General features: G+C 46.1%; 1 protein-coding gene across 1 annotated transcript in view; it reads left to right on the top strand.

Annotated features, from left to right (window-relative positions):
- Positions 1 to 19,763, top strand: part of PKD1 (polycystin 1, transient receptor potential channel interacting) — a 216,338-nt gene that overhangs the window by 55,453 nt on the left and 141,122 nt on the right. Inside the window, exon 2 of the mRNA XM_087729000.1 lies at positions 16,180 to 16,251. Coding sequence (XP_087585126.1) covers positions 16,180 to 16,251 — 72 coding nt within the window. The remainder of the gene's footprint in view (positions 1 to 16,179; positions 16,252 to 19,763) is intronic.

The raw sequence follows: 19,763 nt of genomic DNA on the forward strand, positions 1-19,763 counted from the left end.
AATTGAGAATTCTTATTCATCCTGTCCTATGTGCCCAAGGAAAAGGCCAGAGGTTATCAACTTTTCTAAAGGCCTTCAGGATTGGGGTCAACCATATAAGGCAGGCAATGTTCCCTCTAATTTTTTTTCAGTGTGAGCGGAAAAGTATAGTGTTTGAGCGGCACATTTTCATGCCTGAGCACCTGAATTTTTTTCACAGATGTCACCTAAGACAACAACGAAATCAGTATTATTTGAAACTCAAAGTTATGTTTATTCAAGGGGCCCGCTTAATTAAAAATAGTATCAGTATCACTTAACAACGCTCCTGCTTAGCAACCAAAATGTTGGCTCAGAAAGTCTGGCATTTGAAACAAAAAATAGCCTTTAAAGTTGTGGTGTGTTAGGAGCATTTTTATTCCTGCATTTTAAACACACACACACACACACACACACACACACACACACACACGGAGAGAGGGAAACATAGGAACTTCGAAGGGTGAATAATTTGAAATGGTAGTTGGAGAAAATAGTGTAAGTAAAATAGTGCTTTATATAATTAATGAACAGGGTTTTTTTTAATAGTTTCTTTTTACATTCATTTCTGTGTTCATTTTCTTGGGAATGAAATTCCTTGAGGCTAACTTAATTTTTGGAAGAAAAAAAATAATGCCTGTAAACCAGCAAGAAATTTAAGACAATCTTTAAAATTTGTATTCGAAGAATTTAACAAGAAGGCATTTCTGTTTGCATTGCTTTCAGCAAACATTTCCTATTTTTATTGCCTTTCATTCACCCACTTTTCACTGATATGTTTATACATATTCATTAAGTGACAGCATTTTGGCAGACAGCATTGCTTTTTCATTTCATTTTTTTTTTCATTTTATTAGCATTTATAGGCCGCCCTTTCCCCTGAGGGGACTCAGGGCGGCTTACAATGATAGGGGAAGGGAGTGCAGGACAAAACACAAAAAGAAAATGTGAATAAAAATAATTAGCAATAAAAACCCAACATTCATTCAACATTCGGGAGGGGCGAGAGTAAAGTCTTATCCCCAGGCCTGACGGGATAGCCAGATCTTGAGGGCTGTGCGGAAGGCCTGGACGGTGGTGAGGGTGCGGATCTCCACGGGGAGATTGTTCCATAGCGTCGGGGCTGCAACTGAGAAGGCTCTCCTCCGCGTAGTCGCCAGTCGGCACTGACTGGCGGATGGAATTCGGAGGAGGCCTACCCTGTGCGATCTGATGGGACGCAGGGAGGTAATTGGCAGAAGGCGGTCTCTCAAATAGCCAGATCCACTACCATGGAGCGCTTTATAGGTGGTAAGAAGGACCTTGAAGTGCACCCGGAGACCAACAGGTAGCCAGCGCAGCTCACGGAGGATCGGTGTTATGTGGGCGTACCGTGGTGCGCCCACAATCACTCGCGCGGCTGCGTTTTGGACTAGCTGAAGTCGCCGGATGCTCTTCAAGGGCAGCCCCATGTAGAGCACATTGCAGTATTCCAGCCTAGAGATCACAAGGGCTCGAGTGACTGTTGTGAGGGCCTCCCGGTTCAGGTAGGGCCGCAACTGGCGCACCAGGCGAACCTGGGCAAATGCCCCCCTGGTCACAGCTGATAAGTGGTGGTCAAAACTCAGCTGTGGGTCCAGGAGGACTCCCAAGTTGCGGACCCTGTCTGAGGGGTATAAATTTTGACCCCCCAGCCTGAGCGATGGAACGTCAGCCAAATTGTTGGGAGGAAAACACAACAGCCACTCGGTCTTGTCCGGGTTGAGTACCAGTTTGTTAGCTCTCATCCAGTCTTTAACAGCCTCAAGACCCCGGTTCATCACGTCCACCGCTTCATTGAGTTGGCACGGGGCGGACAGATACAACTGTGTATCGTCCGCGTATTGATGGTATTTTATCCCGTGCCTCCGAATGATCTCGCCCAGCGGTTTCATGTATATGTTAAACAGCAGGGGGGATAAGACCGAACCCTGCGGCACTCCATAAGTTAGGGGCCTCAGGGACGATCTCTGCCCCCCCACCGACACCGACTGCGACCTGTCCGAGAGGTAGGAGGAGAACCACTGCAGAACAGTGCCGCCCACCCCCACCTCCCGCAGTCGTTGCAGAAGGATACCATGGTCGATGGTATCGAAAGCCACTGAGAGGTCAAGGAGAACCAGGATGGACGCGTGGCCTCCATCTCTGGCTCTCCAGAGATCATCGGTCAATGCGACCAAAGCGGTTTCTGTGCTGTAACCGGGCCTGAAGCCTGACTGGAAGGGGTCAAGATAGTTAGCTTCCTCCAAGGTACGCTGAAGCTGGAAGGCCACCACCTTCTCAACAACCTTCCCCACAAAGGGGAGGTTGGAGACTGGACGGTAGTTATTAAGAACAGCTGGATCCAAGGACGGTTTCTTCAGGAGGGGTCTCACCACCGCCGTCTTAAGCGCGGTGGGGAAGTACCCCTCCCGAAGAGAGGCAGTAACAACCACCTGGATCCAGCCTCGTGTCACCTCACTGCTGTTGGCAACCAGCCAGGAGGGACACGGGTCCAGTATACAGGTGGAGGCACTCACAGCTCGCATAGCCTTGTCCACATCCCCGGAGGCAACATCCTGAAACTCAACCCAGAGATGGTTTGCCAAGTCATTCCCCTGTGTCTCGGCTGGATCTGCGGGGGTGGAGTCCAGGTCCGACCGAAACCGAGCAACTTTGTCCGCCAAGAACTGAACATACTCCTCAGCCCTGCCCTGTAAGGGGTCCCCCGTCTCCCTCCTATTTAGGAGGGAGCGGGTTATCCTAAACAGGGCGGCTGGGCAGGACTCGGCGGACGCTACCAAGGTGGCAATGTGTGTTCTCTTAGCTGTTCTTAATGCCCGGATGTACTCCTTGGTGCATGCTGTCAAAAGTGCTTGGTTCGGACCTATCGGATCTCCACTGGTGCTCTAGGCGTCTCCTCCGGCGTTTTATCTCCTGGAGCTCCTCAGTGAACCAAGGAGGCCTCCGGGAGCTGCTGGCCCGGAGGGGCCGTAGTGGCGCAATCCGGTCCAGAGACTCTGACGCTGCCGAGTGCCAGGCAGCAGCAAAAGTCTCCGCCGAACTGTGGGCGAGAGTATCAGGAATAACCCCCAGAACTGAACATACTCCTCAGCCCTGCCCTGTAAGGGGTCCCCCGTCTCCCTCCTATTTAGGAGGGAGCGGGTTATCCTAAACAGGGCGGCTGGGCGGGACTCGGCGGACGCTACCAAGGTGGCAATGTGTGTTCTCTTAGCTGTTCTTAATGCCCGGATGTACTCCTTGGTGCATGCTGTCAAAAGTGCTTGGTTCGGTTCGGACCTATCGGATCTCCACTGGTGCTCTAGGCGTCTCCTCCGGCGTTTTATCTCCTGGAGCTCCTCAGTGAACCAAGGAGGCCTCCGGGAGCTGCTGGCCCGGAGGGGCCGTAGTGGCGCAATCCGGTCCAGAGACTCTGACGCTGCCGAGTGCCAGGCAGCAGCAAAAGTCTCCGCCGAACTGTGGGCGAGAGTATCAGGAATAACCCCAAGCTCCGTTTGGAACCTTACAGGGTCCATAAGTCCCCTGGGGCGGAACCACCTGGTCGGTTCCTCCTCCCTACGGTGGGGGTTTGGCCTCCGGAAGTCTAGCCTCAGTAGGCAGTGGTCTGACCACGACAGGGGTATGATCTCATTACCCCTCAGACCAAGATCATAACTCCACTGCTCCGAGAGGAATACGAGGTTGAGTGTGTGACCCGCTGAGTGAGTCGGGCCTCGAATTATCTGGTTCTACATTACTGTATGAAAATATCCTGCATCTAAAAACGACTGATCTATGGCCTTATCACTGCTGTGACGAGCCCCCCCCCCCAGAATAACTGCTGCCGCCGCCTCCTCCTCCAACAGCACCACCACATTTGCTGCCCGGCGCTGCAGCTGATGTGAAGCCACCAAAGCTCCCGCTGGCGCCCCCGCCTATGGCAGCGGCGGCGGTGCCTGCCTCCCCCTCCGCTCGGAACACCTCACCTAAGCAGGGGTGTTGGTGGGAGCTTTGGCGGCTTCACCTCAGCTGCAGTGTTGGGCGGAAAATCGGGCAGTGCTGTTGGGGGAGGAGGAGGCAGCAGCAGATTCTGTTTCGAGCAGAAAGCAGGGCAAGGGATGGGAGGAAAGAAAAGAGCCTGAAGCGCCCGAAGCGATGGGCTTCCGGAAGGTGGAAAGCGGGGGGGGGGAGATAACGGCAGGTCAGGCGTCCAGGAGAGCCATCTTGGTGCGGCCGAGGGGAGGGGACGCCAGGTGCTGGGCTGCCTCTGACTCGCCCTCTCCATGGCTCCCCAGGGCTGCAGCAAACCAAGCAAACCAAGCAACAAAGCGAGCTAGAAGGACCGCCGTTTTTTTTAAATATCTCTCCCAGTCTGGGGAAGTCCTTTGCGGGCAGTCAGTTCTAGCCGCCTGCAAAGGACTTCCCCACGTTTGCTTTGATAGAAATCTCTGTGCGGCAGTTAGAAACTGCTGCGCGGGGGTTTCTTGCCACGTGTGCGGCCGCGCAGCCGCGCACCTTAGAGGGAACAGTGAAGGTGGGTGGGGTGTGTGGGGGTGAAGGAATTCTCCCTCCCCACCAGTGGTGGGTTTCAAAATTTTTTAGAACCTATTCTGTAGATGTGGCCTGCTTTTTGGGAGTGGCTTGCTGGCCATGTGACCGGGTGGGAGTGGCTCGTGGCCATGTGACTGGGTGGGCATGGCCAACTTGTAAAATGTGGTGAAACTCACTTAACAATGCTCTTGCTTAGCAACCAAAATGTTGGCTCAGAAACTCTGAGTGTGCAAGTCTTAAAGCTGTCAAGTTACAAGACCCTTGCACCCCTAACCCTTTAGAAAAAAAACCCCAGGGGTGTTCAAACCTGACAGCTTTAAGATTTGTGGCCTTCAACTCCCAGAATTCCTTCTCTTGCTCTTCATCTTGATGATGTGCGGATGTGCGGGGGGAGGGAGCTGGAACCTGTTCTAAACGGTACGGTAGATTTGTGGAACCTCTTCTATAGAAGAGGTTAGAACTGGCAAGAATCCACCCCTGCTTCCCACCTTGATATTCCCATTTCACTTCCCAAGAATGCGCTGTGCTGTTGTAGGCCTCCTCTTCTCTGAATCTCTGTGTCAAGAAGGGGAATTAACTATCTAGGTTTGGATGATACATAAACCACTGATTAGATTAGTCATGGGAACATATTGTGGTTAAGAGCCACTGCTGTAGCTGCAATTTAATAGCTGCATCACATGCCAAGCCTTCCTACTTCATACCTTAACCCAGTAATGTAAAGGCGTGCCAAAATTGTGTGTGCATGTGTGATAGCGCATGCGTGTGTCCCACACCCACAATGCAATGAGCCCCATTTCCGAACTTCTAGTTGGCCCGTTGGGCCCCTTTTTCATCACCCCCAAGCTCTGGAGGCTTTCCGGAAGCCTGGAAAGGGCGAAAATGACATCCCCGGTGCCCCAGAAGCCCTTCGGAAACGGATCGTTTTCAAACCTCCGTTGGGCCCGTTTTTTGTCCTCCCCAGGCTCTGGTTGGCTTTCCTGAAGCATGGGGAGGGCGAAAAACAGCCCTGCGGAAGACCGATAATCAGCTGGCCGGTGCGTGCATGCCCACCAGAGCTGGTGCCTCGTGTGCTGGTAAATATGGCTCTTGTCATCACGGCCTTAGCTTATCACCTAATTATGTCATAATCACCTGCCAACAGAACCACCCCCTGCCCCTTAGAGTGACCTCAGACCCTCTGGGCCAAACAAAGGAGAGACCCTCCAGTTCCGGATTCAGCTACTTCCATAGGTTTGTCTGTCCATGGCAAACTCCCAGCGAGAACTGCTGAGAACCTTTCAATTCACAAATATTCTTCATGGAATCATTATGGAAAACAGGACTCCGCAGTAGGAATTATAAGAAAGAGGACTGCAATGCTTCGCAATGAAAGGCTGGTTTTGAGCATGCAAAAGCATGAAGTAGCGTACTCTACAGTGGCCGAAAGCAGCTGCATCCCTTCCCAGGATTCTGTGGTTGATGCATTGGCCGATTCAAAGCGCTGTAGCCCATATCTCAACGCCAGGGTCTATTTATTTATCACATTTAGACCTTGTCCCCTCTCCCCTGAATCCAAGATGGCACGCCGTATCCCCTCCTCTTATCTGAAGAAGAACCCCAAAAGTAGGCTAGATGGCAAGGCAGGCCCAAGTAGGCATTTGCACTCCAAGGTGGTGCTGATATCGGTTGCATAAAAGGAGGTTCAGATACGATGCATAATGAAAACAACCTTATTTATGGAAACTGGCCTTGGTCAGGAGGAAGAGGCCCCACCGCTTGGCCGTAACATTCCACAGATGGAGCCGCCCTCCCCCCCAAAAGTGCAGAGCTCTATCTCAGAGCAGCAACTGACCCCAGTTTCTAACTGGCCCTGGTTGCAGATACAGATTAACAAAGTTGGAAGGGACCTTGCAGGTCATCTAGTCCAACTCCCTGCCCAAGCAAGAGACCCTGCCTACAGCATTACTGACAGACAGCAGTCCAGTCTTTTCTTGAAAGCTTCCAGTGATGAAGCTCCCACAACTTCCAAAGGCAACTTCTGTTCCACTGGTTAATTGTTCTCACTGTCAGAAAGTTCCTCCTTATTTCCAGGTTGAATCCCTCATTGTTCAGTTTCCATCCATTATTCCTTGTCCGGCCTTCGGGTACCTTGGAAAATAGCTTGACTCCTTCCTCTCCGTGGCAGCCCTTCAAATATTGGAAGACTGCTATCCTGTCTCCCCTGGTCCTTTTCTTCACTAGACTAGCCATGCCCAGTTCCTGCAACCGTTCATCGTACGTTTTAGCCTCCAATCCCCTAATGATCCTGGTTGCTCTTCTCTGCTCTCTTTCTAGAGTCTCAACATGCTTTTTTTATAGTGTGGTGGGAGATTTTGCTTGCCTCCCTTTTATGTACGTCGCCCTTTTCTCTCAGAATAACTTCCCCTTGTGCACTCTTTGACTCCTGATGCACTCGGGTGGTTTAGGAATGCACGTGAGGAACACAGTTTCTGCGCAAAAGAACTGCATGATGTCACAGTGGCTTCTTTCTCCTCCCTGGTGGGATCTCCAGTTCTTGAAATGAAGGAAGATTGCTATTCTTGACTCTGGGAGCAGAGCAGGGTGTGGCTTCTGAGGAGAGGCTTCCGCTCTTTTCTGCTGGCTTGCTGGCCAGAAGGAGGACTGTGTCTCACCTCCCCCTTATCCATCCTGAGTTGTCCCTCCTTGCAGCTGGGAAGCAAAGAGCCAGCTGTTCGGGAGGGCAGGGGATAAGGGAGTCTTCTCCCAGGTGGTTCATGGGCAAAACAAAGTCAAGGGAGCCCCTGTGAGCACATGGGAGTGTTTCCCAGTTGCCTTGTCCACATGGAGCAAAGCTGTGCGCTTCAAGGGAAGAGTTGCTGACATTCTTAGCTGCTGGGTGGACTTTGGCTTCCCCGGGAGCTTTGCGCACCAAACATTGCTTTACCAGTGAGGAATGCACTTTCAGATTAATTGGTTGGGAATGGTGTTCCTTTGTCCTTGTCAGATCAGAAAGGAAGCCTTGTGCTGGACAGCTTGCTGTCTGATGAGTTATGGCAAGACGCTTGTTTGTTTCTTTTGGGGCGGTGAAAAGACATACCGACAGTAGCTCACTCTATGCAGTGCAAGGAACACCACCTGCATGTTGATATATCAGCCAGTTGATACGCTGTCCCTTCCCATATCTGGGTGTGTTGCAGAAATGAAATAATGCAATAATCATTTTTTTTTAAAGCACATACAGTATATTTGAAAACTTTAAAACATTTGGATGAAGAGATATCAAAAAGCTGTGCCTGAACTTCCCTGCCATTTGATCTCACAATATGGTCTCCAAAAGTAAAAAGTTTTTTTTTTTGTCTTTGGCTCTGCAGGGCCATAGAGATGAGAAATGTTTCAGAGCAATGTAGCTTCTTCATTTTCTATTGGTCTATTTTGTGATCCCACAATACTTGTTTGTAGGCAAATGGTATTTCTTGAAGTTCTTCCAGGGTGCCATTGTTGCTACTTTGTCATGCTGTTGTTTGTAGTCAGTCTATTTGATCTTCTTGCATCAGTTTACTAAATGGGAATGATTGTTGCTATTGTTATTGCTGGAACTTGTCTTTTTTACAGTGGGGAAGCGAGGGGGATTTAAGTAGATTATAGCTGCCGAGTCATGGCAGAGAGCATCATCTTTGGCTAATCTTGGACCTGAAGTGGAAGGTCTAAAAACCAGGAAGTGGACAAATCTTTCCTATACTACTGCAAAAAGCAAACCATGGACATCAGTGGAGAAACGTCTTAACAGTAAGGACAATTAAACAGTGGAACAAATTGCCATCAAAAGTTGTCGGTGCTCCAACACTGGAGATTTTAAAGAAGAGATTGGATAGCCATTTGTCTGAAATGGTATAGGGTCTCCTGCCTAAGAAAAAGGTTAGACTAGAAGACCTCCAAGGTCCCTTCTAACTCTGTTATTCTGTTATTTGAGTTTTACTCCTCTGCACACTCTGATCAACCACCTCAGCCTAGAATTACATGTGGTTAAAATGTTAATCTAGCTACGCTTAACATTTGCATCAAATAGTCAGTGCTTGTCAGCTTGCTATCTACTTATATGTCTATGGATGCATGAGTGGAATATTTAAACATTCATTCTCTTGGTTTAGGGTGTTTTGCATGGGGAGGAGTAAGTAAAGTCAAGATAGCAGCCACAACTGTGTGACTAAAACTAGCCCCCTTTTTATATGTGTTTCCTGAGGAGAAAATAAACCATTATCTAATTTTTTTGTTTTCTTCCCTGGACTTTCTTGCTCCCCTCCCTTCCTCTTTTTTTTTAGGTTTAACCAGCTGACCTGAATTATTTATCTGTTGTGTACTGAGAAAGCAAACAGTTTATATACAAACAAAGATGCACATAATCTCTCTTGGGAATTGTTTTCTGCTTCTAAATGCATCCATCTTCTGGTATTAAATTCTGTTTGCAGACATGGCTGAATACAGCAGCAAACCCATCAGAGAGAAAAAGCTTGAAGATTGAATAGGACTCTATGAGGGATTACCTGAGAAATTGTTTCTGAGTGGCAGACATTATGGGGAATTCCACATTACAGGGATGTGAAAATTTAATTCCTCACTGCCTTCTCAAAGGTGGACTTGGAGAAACAACATCTTGGTGTCCTGAGATCAGCTCGCCCACTCTGATCCTTCCATGTTGGCTGAGAATCATGGGAGTTGTAATCCAGCATGCCTCGTGGCTCCTAGGACTGAACATAAAATATAGAATAATAAGAGTTGGAAGGGACTTTGGAGGACTTCTAGTCCATCCTGCTCAAACAGGAGAACCCTAGAATGCACAGATTTTTTTTCTTGAGATTTATTAGTGGGGAAACAGGAAGTAAGTAGCTTTACAATCCCACAAAGTTTCTGGGTTTCCTTTTCTCTTTTAGGATAGCAATTTTGGCCCAAGAAAAAATGGGAATTGACTCTTTTGAGGAAGCATCCGTGTTCCCACTTTTCACATTTTGAAAAGGGGTTCAATCTAACTTTTCTACCCGTATTGTACTTCAACACACTGATGTTCCTAGAAAGTGAGCATTCCTGCTCATCTCTCTTCTCTCCAGTCCAGTCGGTGCATCAGTGCGCTGTTAACCCTTTTCTACAATTCTTGAAGGAGATTGAGGGCGGCTTGGCTCTTTGAATCCGCCTTTGGCGCATGTGTTGCAAGATAAATGTGTCCCATTTTGCAAGCATGGTGTGATCTTTCCCAAACCCCATATGGGAAAGATCGCTCATTCTGGAAGATTTCTCTCTGAAGTCAACAGAATTTATAAAATCTGTTGACATTTCACAAAACCAGAGGCATTCCTCTTGGATTTAGGGGGGGGCTTTGCTTGGGACCACTTGCAAACGCTTTAGCACAAGGGTCACCAGTCCCCGGCCCGTGACCCACTACTGGGCCGCAGTCGTTTGGAACTGGGTTGCACAAGCAGCAGGCGTGTGAGCTCATGCACACAACTCTATTTGCACAAGAGGTGAGCATGCCTGCCACTCATACAAATGGAGCTTTCTACGTGCATGTGGGTGCCCACCACTCAGGCAAATAGAGCTGTATGCATGCGTTCTCCTGCAGCTCGCATGGAGATTTCTTCTACACACACACACACACACACACACACACACACACACACACACACACGTCTTCAAAGCCGCAAAAGTTGGAGTCCACTGTTTTAGCAGATCACAGTTCCTGAGGTTCTTTTCAGGGAATCATTTCTAAAACCAGAGTTTCTTTTGGAAGCCTTTAAGGGTCAGATCCTCCTCCTCCTTTCACTTCCACTGCAGAGAAGCAGGATGTGGGGAAAGGGGAGGGATGGGAGGGGTTCAGTATGTTGTTCAGAGTCTTATGAGGTCTCCCCCCTCACTGTAACAGCGGGATCATCCTTTCCAGTAGTGGGTTTTGGCTCCCGTTGCAACCAGTACGCTGCAACGGGAGCGAGGCATGCACCACGGGCAAGCGTGCTGCGCACGCCTGCGCACCCACTACCTGCGATGCTCCAGCTGCTCAGCAGAGCATCACTCAGGCGCCTTATGCTGCACGCATGTGCACAGATAGCCCATTTCCTTCAAATATAGGTAAGGAATGAGGGCGGGCGGGCCCTCCAAAGGACCGTTCCGGTACAGTGGCTGCTGCTTCCGGCAGGCAACGGTACGCGCATACCTCCTGCAACCCACCACTGATCCTTCCTCAAATGCCACGAGGCCCAGAGAAGATGGATGCTGTCGATCAGAGGCATTGGGTGCTGAAGATCAAGGCATAAAGGGAAGGTTTAATCATGTAGCAAAGTGTCATTTTGATCTTTAATTCAGTTGGTTAAAATGCGACTCGCTGGATTGAAAATGCAAGCCCTGTTGTCCCATTGGAACAGTTGGCACGAAAGAGGAATTCCATCCGAAAGAGGGCAAAAGTTTTCAGCCTCAGTTTAATTGCTTCCCATTCTCTGATTCCCAGGAGAAGCGTCCTCATTTAGAGTCTATGACTGGGACAAGCAGCTCTGATGCTAAGTAAAACAGTCACTAAGTGGGAAATCATATAACAGTGGCTGGGCTTTCCTCTTGGCCCCCCTTCTGCCATTTGTAAAGCGATGCCAGTGCCACTGCATTCCTTTTGATGTGTATTGCCCATTGTGTGTCTGCTTACTCTCTTAAAATCCCTTTTTCTCTCTAAATTCTGCAAGGGGAAAAACAAACAAATAAGCCAGGGCAATTCACACTAACGGCAATTTCATGACAATTTCATATTGTGAAAGCCGCCCCTTGATTGCAAAGTTATTTTTTTCAGCAATATGGTAACTTGCTGCATGAATCGGTCAGTAATAAACTTGGAAGCCTTGTTATCACCTCATTTCCCTGCCTGACTAAGGAAGGTTCCCTCTATGGCTGAAGAGAATTAGAAACGTTGGACATGTAACAAACATCATCTAACTATATGAGTTGATTGAGTGAAGACAATCCTAACCTGGGGGTATAAGCAAACCACACTTTCCGGCATTTAAACAAAAACAGCCTTGCATTGGAAGAGCCAAGTAGTGTGTGTGAGGGGGGTGGGGGAGAGAATGTTAAATTAGGACGTACTACAGATCTGTTGAATCACAGCAAACCACAGTCTGAACTGCCATTGGGAGATTCTGTTTCTCTCACCAAGCTCTTGTGAGGAAGACCTGGGATCACACCTGACACCCTCCCTCCCTCCCTCATGTGGGAAAGAGGAGTTATTCGGTTTATATGCAAGTGATTAGGTTTTTTTTCTTCTCATTTCAAGGTTCTTGTTATTAGGATTGTAAGCCTCCCAGAGTCGCCTGGTTCAAATGGCTGGCCATAGAAATGAAACACAGGTACCCCTCGACTTATAACTGTTTGTTAGTTACCATTCAAAGCTACAACAGCACTAAATAATGTGGCTTGCAACCGATTATCACACTTTCATAGTTGCCGCATTCCCATGGTCATGTAATTAAAATTCAGATGCTTGGCAATCTATCATCTATCTATCTATCTATCTATCTATCTATCTATCTATCTATCTATCTATCTATCTATCCTATCTAATCTATCTAATCTATCTAATCTATCTAATCTATCTAATCTATCTAATCTATCTGTCGCTGTGTGTGTGTGTGTGTGTGTGTGTGTGTGTGTGTGTGTTCCAGCATAACTCTGGAGTGCCTCAAGCAATTTCAACCAAACTTGGTACACAGATGACTTACTCTCTGGAAAGAATTATTGTGGGGGGTAAGACACCCCTAAAACCACTCAGGGTGTGTGTTCTGTTAAGATACAGCCTGTTGTGCTTTAAAATGGCTTCTACTGTGCAGCGCAGTGGAGTTGCCATGGGCTTCACAGTACTCCACAACAGGGCTCCCTCTGGTAAGGCGAAAAATCCAACATTAGAAATTACGTTTGGTCTGGACATTTCCTACTTATAGATAAATACCCGGATAATGCTGATTTATCGGCTAGTTTGTTCATATTTATGATAGTTGCAGTGTCCAAGGGTCAAAAGTGAATTTCTGACAAACAAAGTCAATAGGGATGCCAGAATCACTTAAAAACCCTGTTGTTATCATCTGTAGTGATTCACTTAACAACTGTGGCAAGAAATGTTATTAAATGGGGCAAAACTAAGTTAACAAATGTCTCACTTAACGGTAATTTGGGCTCAATTATGATCATAAGTCGAGGACTTTCTGTACATAATAAATGTGATAAAGGTAGTAAAATAGGGCAAAACTCACTTAACAACGGTCTCGCTTTGGGCTCAATTGGGGTTGTAAACCGAGGATTATCTGTAAATAAAATAAAAATGAATAAAATAATAATTTATTAAATGTATGTGCCACCCAACTACTGGCCACTCTGGGTCATTTATAAAGTGTTAAAAGCATTTAGAAAGTAAGAAATAAGAGAAAAAGAATAAAGATGGCAGAAATGATTGCCTTTATGATTGAATGCAAAAAAGAAAAGGGAAAAAAAGTTCAGAAAAAAGGGAGAAGATGAAAAAGAAGTAAAAAGGAAAAAAATCCAGAAACAAAAAATAACAATCCAGAATTGGATACAATAAAGAATTCAAGATTCCTATCCAAACAAACATTTAATGTAAAGTTACATCCCCCTGTTTACCAATTCTTCCTCTCTTTTTCAATGCTTCTATCCCTGTTCTGGCAGTGAGAAAAGGCAAAATTGAGAAGGCGGCATACGTATATTAAGTAATCTAAATAAAGTGACATTTTCAATATGTGGTGAGCGCTGAAGGAATTGTTTCTGCGTGGAGGTAGCTCAGAGTGCTATTTGAAGAGGTGGCTAACTTGCCAAGCGTTTCCTTAAGGTTTTCTCTCTGGATTTATAACCATATATTTTGTTTTAATTTCCATGGGCAGCATGCAAGGTGCCCTCAATGTGCCAAGGTGGCTTTACCACCAATCGGTGTGTGTGTGTGTGTGTGTGTGTGTGTGTGTGTGTGTGTGTGTGTGTGTATCAAAACGCACCAACTGCAACTGGCCTCAACACAAAAAGGCAAACCAGAGATATTCTTTGCTCTCGCTTGCCTTAATTCCCTGGGAAGAGAAATAGATGAGAGCCAACAATCTTGTCAGGCGAACACAGTTGCTTTGCAGTGTCTCTCTCTGCACTTTTGATGTCTATGTGTTTGCCATAGTAACAGCCTAATCAACCCTCTGGCTTGCCAGCCTCCTATTTACAAATGGGGCAGGGGGCTTTTCTGCAGGACTGAACGAGTGACTGGCAGGAGAGGGACTGCAACTTGGGGGGAATAGAATTTGTCACGCTGCATTTCTCTAAAATAGCCATAAATACATATTGCTTAAAAATAGGGTTACTTTGGGTTATTTTGTGTGGATGTTGCCTTATCCTCTGCAGAAAATTGCAAACATTATTCATTCAGTAAGTGTTTTGCTGTCTGTTCTAATAAATATTTTAATTGCCATGGCATTTGGACCATGAAAACTAAATAACAAAAACAAATACTGGTTGCTATTTTTTGCTAACTAAGAAATTAAAGAAAAATGAAGATAGATTGCTACTGTAATTAAAATGCCCTGTTAAGCTGTCATTGTAAAAAAATATTTATGGCAGCAATCAAATCTTATCACATATGAAATGTTGTGTGTTTATTTATCCATTAATTGATATTTTGCTTAACCATGTAGAACAAAGTAGGATTTTGATGGCATTGTTGTGGTAATCATCTTGACTTTCTTTTTGACTCCCCTTCAGACATCCCTGTTTATGCAACAATTGATTGATTTGGTTACTGTCCCCACTCTATAAGTTTAATGTAGACATGATCCAAAGACAGAGGAGGGATTAAAAACAGAAGAATGTTTGGCTTGGAGAACCTGACATTTAAAAGAACATTTAGGATACTAGAACAATGTCAAAATGATATACTGGGTTGGTCAAGATTTCAGCAAGCACCCCTGGCTGGAGGATAACTTGATCAGCTCAAACCTGTTCAGATGTTCAGTAGCTGTTATGTTTATGTCAACGGGTGCTGCACAGATTTATTATAATGAAATCCAGGTGGATAAAATTACAGTAAAATCAGCTATAAAACAATATTCAGCAACTTTCTTTCTTCGAGAAAGACAGTAAAACAGAGATACCTCTTAGGTGTGTCTTTTGCGTTGAATAAAGGGGTGGGGGGGAGCAGAGGTAAAGCCAGGAGGTGGCTTCTAAGGGCCAAAATCAGCCAGCTTGGCATTAATCCCTGAATCATTGGCCTCCTTGCAAAATTGTGACGCTGCAGTCTTGATGTGACAAATGCTTTCTCCATTAAAGCTCTGGTTGCAGGCCACACATCAGAAACGCCACGGGGAGCGCAAGACTCCCGTCCACCCTCTTTTCTCTGTGCAGAATGACATCATGGGAACATGACATCACCCTTGACAGGAGAACACTGGCTTTTTAAGGGGCTCACAGGAGTACCCCTTCTGCTGTGCTTGGAGGAGAGTCATGCACGATGAATGAGCTTCTGAGGCTGGTCCTTGCACAGAGCACATTGCCCCAGCAATGCTTTGATCTGCCCTCGTGCCCCTTTATGACTCTCTCAGCCCGGACTCAGGTGTCTGTGGGTGAAAATCCCTGTTTCTTTCTGGCACCCTCAACGCAATCATTTGCCCATGATGCAGCTGGTGGCAACTTTCCTGCAGAGGAGGCCACTCTCCTATGGCAATGGTCTCCAAGGAACAGAGAGAATGGCCTCCAATAGGACCCTCCTTCAGGAAGAGGTAGGGAAGCAAAAGTTCTCAAAACCAGAATTTTTAACTACATTTAAAAAGGTCTGTAGAGATTTTCAGTCATCCAGGTCATGGTTGTCCCAAAGGTGCTTTTTCAGGAGGCAAGGAGTATAAATCCTTCCATTCCCCATTATCATGTCAGAGCTGAATAAGCTTCTTGGATGAGAAGTGAAACAAAGTCCAGTTGCCTCCAGAAAAAGCACCTTTGGGATACTTTTAAAAAGTAGAAGCACACACAACAGCATTAAAGGAGCAACACAACCACAAAAATAATAAGTAGATCAAACAAAAAAGAAAAAAATCTAAAGATGATCTTTGAAGCAGATCAACTCCTAAAATATTGACCATATTTGAGAAATTGGTTCAAACATTGCTGGAAACAAATATTGTCTTATACTGTAATTATTTTGGTTAACCTTCTGGCCTTAAATTGACACAGGGCTTTAGATGGACTTTATTGATGTCGTGACCAAGCCCTAAAAGTAATTGAGTATGGGGAGAATGGGGGTGTCATTCTGATTGTCTGATGGGGGCAAATTCATTGCAGCCCCCACCCTCTGAAAAGTCTAGGTGAGAAAGTGACAGATACACAAACTAAAACTTCAGAGGACTGAATTCCCCCAATAAATGGGGGAGACGTGGTGATTGAGTTCGCAGATTGCACTAAATCATCATGTTTTGGCTTCATAGGTTTGATGAACTCTACTGTTGCATTTGTCAATTTGGTTTTGGGGTCTGGTGTGTTGTGTGAACCTGGGCTGTGGTGCAGGGGTGGGTTCCGGCAGCCACTACTGCCGGTTTGCTGGTAACAAGCTTAATCTGCTCATTTTCTCCCCAGGAATCTTTCCAATAACAAGATCAGCACCTTAAATGCTGAAGCGTTCCTGCACTTGACTTCTCTGGCAAAACTGTAAGTATTTCTGAGACCTCCTGTTTCACAGCACTGCAAATAATTCTGCATAATTCTGCTGAAGAGGAACGTTTACATTGTACTCGGGGAACCTCAGCCGGGGGTTTTAATTAAAGGAGCATCTAGTCCTCAATTCCAGTGGAATGACTTGAATGGAGACGGTGGCTGATGAGATCGCATCTTGGCTGGGGAATTCTGGGAGTTGAAGTCCAGGCGTCTGAGAGCCACCGAGATTGGGGAAGCCCTGCTCTAAAGTGGTGATGGCGTACCCATGATGTGTGTGTCAAAGGTGGCATGCCACAATATATTGGGTGACACACCAACGTTCAACAACACCCGACATCAATTATTCTTGAAAGTACACCCTGTTCTTAGGCACTTTCTTGAGGCTGTGGAGGGCATGCAGGAATGGGGTTTCTCTTGGTCTCTGGAGCCTCCAAAGTCACATGAGGATGGGACTTGCTTTCGTTCAGTCTTGAGAGGCTGCAGAGGCCAAGGGAGAAACTGCTTCAAGAACACGGCAGCCTCAGGTGGGCCCACAAGGGAGGAGGAAGGGAAGAGGCACAGGACGGACCTTATGTAACCCTGGGCTGAGGGGGCAATTGCCCTCTTCCCCAGTAGTATTGGGTGGCCTTTTTGAGAGGCAGCCATGGGGCTAGGCATTGAAATACAGACCTGGACCTCTCCTTCAGGCTCAGCCTTGGGTGCTGCTGTTCAGGCTGGGATAGTGGTGGAGCGGGGAGATAAAAAATTGTTTCTCTTCTCCTGGAGATGGGGAGGTGATACACCAGCAGAATCATTAAGCATTTTCTGAATTTATGTACACTAAACATTTATGCACTAGAGACAAATTCCTTTGGTGTCTAATCCATCCTCTCCCCTTCCCTCCCATCCTCTTCCCTTCCCTTCCCTCCCATTCTCTTCCCTTCCCTCCCATCTTCTCCCCTTCCCTTCCATCCTCTTTCCTCCTCTCCACTTTCATCCCCTCTCCTCGCCTTCCATTCCATCCTCTCCCCTGCGCTGCCCTCCTCTCCCCTTCCATCCTACACTTACTCTAATTTTTGATATGCCAAAAACCCCCAAAAGTTCACCATCACTGCTCTAATGTTAAAAAGAAGATGAGAGCTCTAGTGTTAAAAAGAGCAATGAAGAGTTCCATATAGTGGCTTATTATCGTTGTTGTTGTTGTTGTTGGTCTTACAGTCTACCAGATATTTAGATTGGATTTGACATTTTTATCCACCTCCCGAGTCCTTCACAAGGACATGGGATAGGCAGATGTGGAGGTTTAATGGTGTTAAAGGTATCAGCATAAGGGATGGAAGCTGTTCTGAGTCAAGTTGCCTTTTGCAATTGACTGATGAGGATTTCACCACCTTGGGATTTATTTTATTTTAGGCAGCGAACTTATCTGCCTTGTACTTTCCCCAGAACAACAACCCTTTGAGGTGGATTGGGCTGAGAGGAAGGGACTTGCCCAAAGTCACCCAGCCGTCCTCCATGGCCGAAGACAGGACTAGAACTCACTGTCTCCCAATTACGTACCTTTATACACTTATTCAAAGTAAAGATACACCATTGTAGCCTGTTTTAATCAAATCCCACATGCTCCCAACATCCCATGTTCCTGATCTTGAGCATCCTCCTTTAGCAAAACAAGTTGAAGAAGATGTTGGAAACGACTTTAAGAAGGTTAGCACAGAGTCAGGCAAAGAATTCTGGCATCGTTTTTTCCCTACCGGAACTGAGCTGGCTTTTGAAATGTCTTTCTAAGAAGAAGGGAATTTTGGAAGCATGTGCAGGGAGCAAGGTAGCCATGTGATATGTGCTGATGGGAATGTCCTGTCCACAAAGCTGCAGCTATCCCAAGGGAAAAGCTTGTGGGAAAAGCCTTCCCATTACGAGTCGTCCTTGAGAAATTTTGAGAAAACATTGGCTTAATTTCTATGGCTTTTAGAAACAATGCAAAAACAAGACCAAGTGTGAACAAGATGCATGAGAAACATGCTTCAGTGATGACAGAAGCTGGGTTAGGAAAACTACAATTTTAAATTGTGACTTGCTGAACAAACCATAGTGGCTTAGTAGGCTCAATCCAATCAGCTACCCTGCTTCCCCGAAAATAAGACCAATCGGGCTTTTGTGTGCATGCGCTAAAATAAGCCCTCCCCGAAAATATTGCAAAACAACAGCAGCCATGAGGTGACAACGCTCACCGCCTCCTGCACCTCAAAAATAATTAAGACTTCCTCGAAAATAAGGCCAAGCGCTTATTTCGGGGGTCAAAACAAAATAAGACCCTGTCTTATTTTCAGAGAAACACGGTAGTGTTTCTCAATCTTTTCTTCACCGTGGGACCCCTTTAAATATCTTTTGTGGCCACAGACCATGTGGCCATGGATCCTCAAGACTTAACTCAACATTTAAATCATAACATTTCTTCAAGCCTTCGCAGAACCCTTGTGATGACATTGTCGTGTGTCCCCCCACCCAGGTCCACAGACCACAGATTGAGAACTACTGCAATAAGTCACAAAAGGTAGATTGACACTTCAGGCTCAACCAAAATCAAACAAACAAGTAATAGCAATAGCAGTTAGACTTATATATCGCTTCATAGGGCTTTCAGCCCTCTCTAAGCGGTTTACAGAGTCACCATATTGCCCCCACAGTCTGGGTCCTCATTTCACCCACCTCGGAAGGATGGAAGGCTGAGTCAACCTTGAGCCGGTGAGATTAGAACCGCTGAACTGCAGATAACAGTCAGCTGAAGTGGCCTGCAGTACTGCACCCTAACCACTGGGCCACCTTGGCTCTATTGCTATTGCTATTGCTAAACAAACAAGTAAAAAATATTATTACCACCAAAGGCCAGTCCAGAGTTCGATATAAGACTATATACAGTGAACCTTTGAAATGAATATATAAAATAAAAGCAACAACCAACAGATAAAGCAAACAAGGCAATTTATCCCCAGTGCTGTGTTAAGCCATAATATAGATGCCCTGGGGAAAAAATAAACTTGACCCAAATGTGGGATTTCAGAACTGAATTCCTAATGTAAATCCATCTTGTTTCCAAGCTCGGCAATGGCTGAGCCTTTAGTCGTAACAGCAACAGCAGTTCAATATATAAGTTACCTCAATCATCCAAGCAATTCTAGACAACAAACAACTTACTTATTACAACAATTTAAAAAGTAGTAATAATGTAATATAATTCCAAGAATATAGCACTATACCGTGGAGGGAAACACTAAGAGCCAAGGAGTAGATTTTTATTTTATTTATTCATTAGATTTTCATATTGCCTTTATTACTTTGTAAGTAACTCAAGGAGGCAAACAATGCATAGTGTTGCATCCCTATTGAAATCCTTGTGGGAAAAGAAGTGAGTCAGATACAGCCATTTTCGGCTATGTCGTTTCACACTATTTTGAAATGAAGAACCATATAGACCTTTTCGAAAAAGAAAACATGGATAATTCATTCCTACAACCCTCGCATTAGTC

The sequence above is a fragment of the Thamnophis sirtalis genome, unplaced genomic scaffold (assembly GCF_051295495.1).
Source record: "Thamnophis sirtalis isolate CommonGarterSnake01/CBP01778 unplaced genomic scaffold, rThaSir2_p1.2 scaffold_14, whole genome shotgun sequence".
Classification (NCBI taxonomy): Eukaryota; Metazoa; Chordata; class Lepidosauria; order Squamata; family Natricidae; genus Thamnophis; species Thamnophis sirtalis.